General features: G+C 39.6%; 1 protein-coding gene across 1 annotated transcript in view; it reads right to left on the reverse strand.

The window, feature by feature from the left end:
• Window positions 1-8,089, reverse strand: part of IMPA2 (inositol monophosphatase 2) — a 19,990-nt gene that overhangs the window by 11,085 nt on the left and 816 nt on the right. Inside the window, exons 2-3 of the mRNA XM_005423361.3 lie at window positions 4,242-4,293; window positions 2,174-2,307 (exon numbers count right to left, since the gene is read on the reverse strand). Coding sequence (XP_005423418.2) covers window positions 2,174-2,307; window positions 4,242-4,293 — 186 coding nt within the window. The remainder of the gene's footprint in view (window positions 1-2,173; window positions 2,308-4,241; window positions 4,294-8,089) is intronic.

Genomic DNA, 8,089 nt, shown 5'->3' on the forward strand with positions numbered 1-8,089 from the left:
TCTGGGCAGGCACCTCACCTATCCCCATATGGGGATCCGAGGACAGAATGATGGAAGTTAGAGTTGGATGTAACCCTCCTAAACTCCTGTGTCCTGATTTTAATGTCTACAGAACTAAGGCCACAAGGAACACAAAAGATGACAGTTTGTGAAATAATAGCAAGGGTAAATGTAGGGATAGCCTTTTACAACCAGAAGCCCCTGGTAGTTTGGCTGTGCCTACCCACAACTCTTGGATCTATCTGAAAAAACATCTCTGGGGCACATCAGAGTACTAAAAAGTGAGCAAAGATTAAAACTTGAGCAAAGTGTGAATGAAGATGATACATACCACTTAATCAAGAAGAAAAAAGAAACATAGGACAGAATTACTTTTTGAATGGATTTTCCTAGTATTTCTCTGTACTTCTGAGTACATTTCTAGTATCTCGAGACTCATAAAGTGCCTCAGTGCAAATGGCAGATTCTAAAAAGATCCCTTTAAATTTTTCTAACACCTAAAGTCCATTTTTGATTCAGAGGACATAAGAATCAAGATGATTTAGAAGAAAAAGAAATCAGAGAAATCTTCAGTGCTGCTTTCAAAGCCTAGTTAGGGGAAAGACTGAATACATTATAAATGACATTTTAATATTTTCATTGTACTTCAATTTAACTCCTGACTGTTTTTGTAGACTCCTCATTGCACGTGTTTTAATCTAGTCTAGTTAAATTCAGCTTTAATCTATTTTTAATCTAAATGCATTAATTATCTAAACAAATTCTAAGCAAACCCAACAACCACTATCAACAAAATAAGATTGTCTTGAAGAAATGGCAGTTCCTTCATTTACTTTTAAAGTCAGAAGTTAACTGTATGGAGTTGATAAAATCTGGGATTTTTCAGTTGCTAGGCCTATGTTGACCTTACAACTTTTGTTCCCATTCTGAGTAACTTGAGTGTGTCTGGTGATTTGCATTTTATGAGAAATGTGTAGGTTTTATGTTCTCTGCCAGACTGCTCAAGGAAAAAAAAAACTAACATAAGAGTGGAGATGAGAGAAGAGCACAGCCAGCAATAGTAGAAGGAATATTACACAAATAATAGGCTTGTAAAGCCTGGCACTCTTTGAGAATTGCAGCCAAGAACCACACATTATGCTGTACAGTACTGCTTCAGTATGCCATCATATACAGCATGTATTTAGAAAGCCATATTGAGTACAAAAATATGCTTTCTGCTCCTTCTTATGGTGTTGGTTTTGTGCCCAGCAGCATCGCTGACAATCAGATTAGTAGCTGAACCCTTCAGATTTTGCTCTTTGTTCATTTCTGCAGAGCACTAGAATGCAAGGCTCACCCCCATCAGAGATGGCCCCAGTTAGAAGGGAGTCAGACACTATTTAAAGGATACACAGGCCTTGCACTGGCTCTGCAGAAAAATGAATTTTATCCACTGAAGTCAAATGTAAAAATCAATGTCAGTCTCTGCATCAAACCAAACCTGGCAACTAATACAAACCCTCTCTCTAATCTGTACATAAGCTGAGTTGTTATTTTCAAGTTGATCACAATAAATCAAGAGCAACTGACAACCTGATCTACTTTTAAAACCTTGGGTTTGCACCCCATGTAGTAATTTATAGCCTGTTTATGAGTAGGCATCAAATAATGATGATGATGACAAACAGCCCGGCTTCCCACTGATCTTCTCACTACAGAACACAAAGTAAATGTAATTAAATGCACTTTTACCTCTCCTGATCTGGCAAATGCATATGTGTGATGGCAACAGGAAAGGTCTGCAGGGTGGGACCTTTGCTAGCATATATTTCTGCTACATTTTATAGATAGCATTAGCATAATTCTTATACAGTAGGCAACAGACCAGTATTCTGAACATCATGGAGATCCACATGAAACCTTCATCCATGATGTCCCTACAGGGGAAACATTGCTATTAAATACATGTATCAAGAAACACAGAAATTATGAAGTACTAAGTATAAGGAAATGGTACTTTTTTAAAAAACAGGAGTCCTACAAAAGTGTAGGAACAATAGGTTAATATATAAAAAAGATACAGAGACATAAGAAGGATAAACAGGCTTTTAAAGTTCCCTTTAAATACCAGTCAGAGATGTAGCACGGAAAGGACAAAAAAAGGTCATTGACAGTTTCTATAGGCACTCACCTGTGGGAAGGAAATTTCTCTTTCAGAACAGAAATAATTAAATTTTCCACAAAATGATCAGTTTCTGTCACGAGATCGGCTGCAGATGTCTTTGTGGACACTTGTTTTTCCTCTGTTAGAGCTTTCCTAATAATCTGAAACAGAAGTTCATAAATCAGATTTGTTGGGCATCCAGCCTGTGCATACTAAAATAATATCTTCACTGAAAAAAATACAGCTAATCCTGAAAAACAGCTGTAGGCCTAATTCTACCAGAGGCTGTTACAATTTTTTGACAAAAAATCCTTCTGAGCTACTGAGTACTCTTTTGGAATACGGCATTTTGAATCACTCTGCAAAAACCACTCTTGACAGTTCAGAAAAGGATGGATTAAGAGATGCAACTAAGGGAATAAAAGGATGATGGCAGTCATCATGATTTAGAAAATTATCAAAAGCATACACAAGGTAAGAAAAAACCTCAAGGCTCAGCCATTTTCCAAGACTTCTTGTTCTTTTTCCTTTTTTTTTTCTAATATACAGGGCCAATACCCCACTACTGTCTTAATTTAAAAGATATGCATGCAATAAGGGAATCATAATTGGTTTCCATTTTGCCAACAAAGACACATAGCTTTTTTGGGGTTTTTGTGGGTTTTTTTGAACTTTAAACATTGACCACCCTCTGGTTTCCAAATAATTGCCATGTATTTAACAAGAACAAAAATTGAAGCTTTCCCTAGATATGAAACCAGTGATTTAAACCTGGACTCTCTTCTGGAAATGTCTTTATCTGATTCTCCAGGGTATTACTGTTACAAGCACAAGTACAAATGCACATATGGCAAAACACTTAATGAAAGCTTTTCACCATTTCCCCCATTTTCTTTCTGTTTTTTTTTTCCTAATTTCTTCATTAAAAAGAAAAATAAAGGGACAGTATGCAAAAGGAGATATCTTATTTTTAGTCAGTGAAAATGATAAATTATTTGAAATTTAAAAAAAATCAAAACAAAACCAAGCAAAAATTAAGCACCACTTATTTGTAACCCAGCAACAACAGGATCAACATTCTAACTCCCATCTAAAATTTACATACTTAAATTGCTTAACTAAATTTCCATTGATCAAAGTATTTTAAAACCATTGAGAAATACTTCACGACCAAAGAAAATGGTTCTGCTGCATTATGCATCCCAAATGTCATCTCAACTCTTGATTTTTGTAGTATAAAATAATATTTTTGAAGGGTGTGCTAATTGATGTGACAAGTAATGGATATGGCCAACTATTGCCTTACTATAGAAGGTATCTGGACTAATGCTTCTGCTTTGTGAGCTGTAAAAGAGTTGTGCCTATTTACTGAGCTTGTGAGGGCAGGTAGTACTTTCCAGTTTGAGGTCTTGCTAAAGTTCAATACTGTATATCAAAATATTAACCACACTAATCTTTTTACTCCTCTCAATGCCCTGTGTGGTTATCTTGAAGGATTTACGATAGAAGCATAAAACTGTAACTCCAGCAAGGCCCTTGGGCTCCTCTTCAGCCCAAAGCAAAATCCAAAACACTCCAACCACCCTCAGTTGTGTATTCTAAAAAATCTGCTATGCTGATACCTTTTATTTTATTTGCTCTTCATTACTTTCCTATTGTCTTTACTGCTTGGAACTTCACATAGTGAATAGATGAGGAATGTCCTCCTTTTGACAGAGAAGATTTGAATTTCTTCTTAGCAATGCCACGCTCTTGACTTTTATTCAGTTTGAATGCATAGTAGATTTAGATTTTTGCAGCCATTTAAATCAGTGCCACTGCTCAGCAGGGCAGTGAGATCATACCTGAGCCTTGCTGGGAAAGAAGAAGCAGAGATGAAACCTCTCTCAGTGGACGTGCTCTGCAATCAGCTGATTGCATTGCGTGCGCTGGCGCTTGATCTCTCCGGTTTGAGTACAACCCTTTGCACATCCCAGTTCAAATTTAATATTTTTTCATTACTGATCCTTTACCCAGTTGCTCATGACCATTTTTAACTTTAATCCTGTCTGTTTCTCTGGTGGCCAGCATGAGGTGGGAGCAGCCAAGGGTGTACCTGCACTCTGAAGCGGTGGCCGATGGCCCTCTCACCCATCTCCTCTGCGGGCCTGTGCCAAGGAGCCATGACACACATTTAGCATTTACCAGCCCTGCAATGAGCTGCTTCTCCCCACCTCTTGTGCAAGCAGAATGTCAAGAGCAGAGAAGGAGACAAGTCATAGTGCTGGGCTGAGGTCACCAGCCACAAATGGGCACCACATCAGTGGAGGCTCACCCACAGCACGCAGGACGGACGCCTCGGATTCTGCCAATTCTCTGCCACTTACAAAGGGCTTGACAAAAGAGACCCCATGCATTTGCTCCAGCTTGTACAGGTATGCACTCCAAGCCAGAGTAGCCCCACACAAGGATCACATTTCCTGTATAATTGATGAAAACTTTTATTCTTTGGAAAAACTATCAAACAACTCAGAGTAGTGTAGAATTCAATTTATGTTGAAAAATCCCTAAAAGTCACCAAAGGAGTGTTAAAGCCTGCTGCCTCAGAATACTTTGAGAGCATCACTCAACTCCTCCTTGCAAAAGCCTTACAATAATGTCTGTGGATACCTTCTACAATTGTCTGGTCTTTTGAGATGGAAGTGGGGTTCCATAGAAGTCTCACTCTAGGTTACAGGTAGCAGGCAAGCAGAAACCAGAGGAACTAGAGGATGATGAAATAGAAACAGTAGGTTGCACCTTATCCCCATTGTACAATGAAATTGGCAATCAAGATGCTGTAATTGGACTTCAAATGTATTTTACTAGAGTTTATTCCTGTACTAGGGCTTGTTCCTAGATAACTGAGATTTTTCAGCAATTTCTAAGCAACTGATTTTTGGGAGCATGGTTATTTAGAGCAGAGCCATTTAACACTCTTAGCCCATGCTGCCCCTCCTCTAATGCAGATCTTATCCTAATACCCTGCTTGGGAGCATTTAGGGGGTTATGCAAAGTGAGGGGCATCATTACATGGAGACCACATCAAAGAGCAAGGCCAGGCTCTCCCTGCTCCCTCCTTCATTCCCATGGAGCAGGGGAAATGGAGACACTGGGGCTCAGTGTAGTCAGTCTGAACTCTTCCTTTTTTTATGCCTTTGTAAAACTTATTCCAACAAAGCCTAATGAAGAAGACAGAGGGTCAAGATGCCTTTTCCCCCAATACCTGTCAGGAGAGCCACCTACAGTAGTGTGCTGATGTCTGATATTTCATTTCACCATACTGCTTGCACTCACCATACACTTCTGGTGAGATCAAAGATGGATTTTGGATGCCTGCAATACTGTCCTGAAATATCTGCTGACTAATAAAATCAAACACCTGGATAAAAAGCATGAGTACCTGCAAATAATTCAGGAAATTCCAGTCTGGTTTGCTAAAACATCTGTCCATGTTACATAGAAAATAGCCTAAAAATTTCCCCTGGGACCTAACATCATGGGAAAAAAAAATCTTGGCTTTTTAGAATACCAGTGAAAGTTTTGTCTTTTAATTTTTTTAGTGGTATTCTGCTAGGTCTTTTATGCATCATAAAATTATTTTCCAGAAAAAAAAAAAGAAAAAAAAAGTTTTGACTTCAGCATATGTCCTAGTGTTACTTTCTTACTCTTATTTTTATCTGGATGTATGTTTACTCATTTTGGCGAAGCTTTTTCAATTCTGCAATTGGAGAGAACAGTGCAGGTATTACTGAGTGCTCTTAACAGCATCAAAGATGCAAAGACTGGTCATGACTGCTTTTCTTGAACAAAAAGTCGTATCAAACCTATGGGTGTACTCTCATGAACAGAGCAAGCAGCTTACTTACAGAAAAAGCAGAAGAGAAGCTTGAAAAAGTGCAGTTATTTGCGGCCTTGTAGAGTGAATTTTAAAGCAGGTCAATTACAGACATTACAAAACCATGACCATCCACGTTATGAAACAGCCAGATATATTAAATGAGAGCCTGTGATATTTCATAAAAGTAATAAGAACTAAACAGCAGGATGGGCAGGAGAAGCAATTATTTTAACCCAGTAATAGAGGTTACTCCAGCAACAACACTTTTGACACATATATGTGTATAGGTATATGTACTTATATATACATATAAAGAAGCATCACTTCTTTATTGGCCTTTTAAGTTTAGAAAAAACTATTCCAGAGTATAGACTCCTATCTCTTGGAAAGAAGATATATTTTATCTATAGTCATGTATATACAAATACAAATCAATTAGTTGTATAAGCCAAAAGGGGAGACCAGAAAACTGTATTACTGGTTGACTTTTCCTAAAAATCCAAAATCTGGAAGTGTACATTTTTCTTCAGGCCAAGACTCTTGTAGACATTTCTAATGACTCCAACCCTTCCTAACATGCCACAGTCCTGAGAAATGGAGCCCCTTAAAAAAAAGGCTGAAGCAGCAAAGTCTCACACAGGGATGGAGATTGGAGTTGGGTCTGGGGAGACAGAGAGTGCAAGCACATTTCTGGGCATGGAGGTGAAGATGGAAAGGTCTGAGAGATGGGGAGAGAAGCAGAAGAAAAAAATGAACTTGACTAGTGGAATTGACTGCTTTTGGTGATCAAAATAACCCCCATTTTTGTCAGTCAATTTTCAACAAAATTCCAGTCCTACCAAATGCATGCTATACTGCACTAGGTGTCCTTAGCTCTAGTTTCATTTGGGAATAGCTGGAAGCAGATTGACACTTAAATAAAATAGAGCCATACCTGCACCTTTTCTTCCAGAAGGATCTCCAGTGCCTTTTGTAGATTCCTTAGCAGTCCTACTTAAACAACATCCTTGGCTGGTTTAAATTTGGCCTGCCAAGGAATCAGCTATTTCCTGCAATTTGCAAGGTAGCAATGGCAAACTGTGATTTCAGATTCAAGGATTAGTCTTACAGAATGTTTACTTTTTCCAGGAAAAGGTGCTCAGCTGTGATTTTCTAAGCAAGTTAAATGATTGAGGAAGCTTAAAGCTGGCTTCACATATTGGTATTTTGAGAAATAAGGTGTGGAGGCTTGAGCAAGTCATGAGTCTCTTCTTGTGAAATGGCTGGCAGAATGACTGTGCTGGAGAAACTCCTGTTTTGAGAGTCTGTGAGAGCATGACCTGTCATCCTGATTTGGATTATCCATTTAGTCCCTGTATTATTAAAACAAGTCTCCTCTCCTCTGGCATTCTGTTCATCTGTGTAGTTGTTTTTCACTAAGGAGAAAATATGTTTAATAACACATCCTAAGGAAAAGTTACGGGTCTTGCACTCAAGATAGAAAAGGGGGCTTTTTAAATCACAGTGTATAGGTACGAAGCCTGTTTCAAAATAGAACAGACTGGAAGAGAGAGAGAAATATACATTGCTGAATAAATTTGTGTTTTACCCAGTTTCTCAATCAATCAATCTGCTGATCCCACTTCTTGGCTGTTAGAAGTTCTGCTGCTGCACAGAGTGAGGTCAGGATGTCTCCTGAGATGACTAACCTTCTGTGTCAAAACACGGATCTGAAATAAGCTACTACAGACCTTCCTCACACAGCTATTTGTCCCTAGCAAGTGAATTTCGGCCACTCTGAACACTCTGCCAGATCCAACAAGAGAAAACCTCCTTGACACGGTTATTTTTCTCTGCACAAGCTGCTGGAAAACAAATGCTGGCCCCGAAGGATGCAACCGCCAAGGGATGGGGCCTCCCAGGGAAGGGGCCCCTCGAGGGGATGCAGCCCCCGAGGGAAGCACCCCCAAGGGCTGGGGCCCCGAGGGAAGTGGCCCCGCGGCATGAGGCCCCCACGGGATGGGGCCCCCGAGGGATGTGTCCCCCCAGTTCTGGGGTCCCCTGGGATGGGGCCCCGAGGGCGCCATCCCTCCCGCGGCCGGGTC

The sequence above is a fragment of the Geospiza fortis genome, unplaced genomic scaffold (genome assembly GCF_000277835.1).
Source record: "Geospiza fortis unplaced genomic scaffold, GeoFor_1.0 scaffold100, whole genome shotgun sequence".
Lineage (NCBI taxonomy): Eukaryota > Metazoa > Chordata > Aves > Passeriformes > Thraupidae > Geospiza > Geospiza fortis.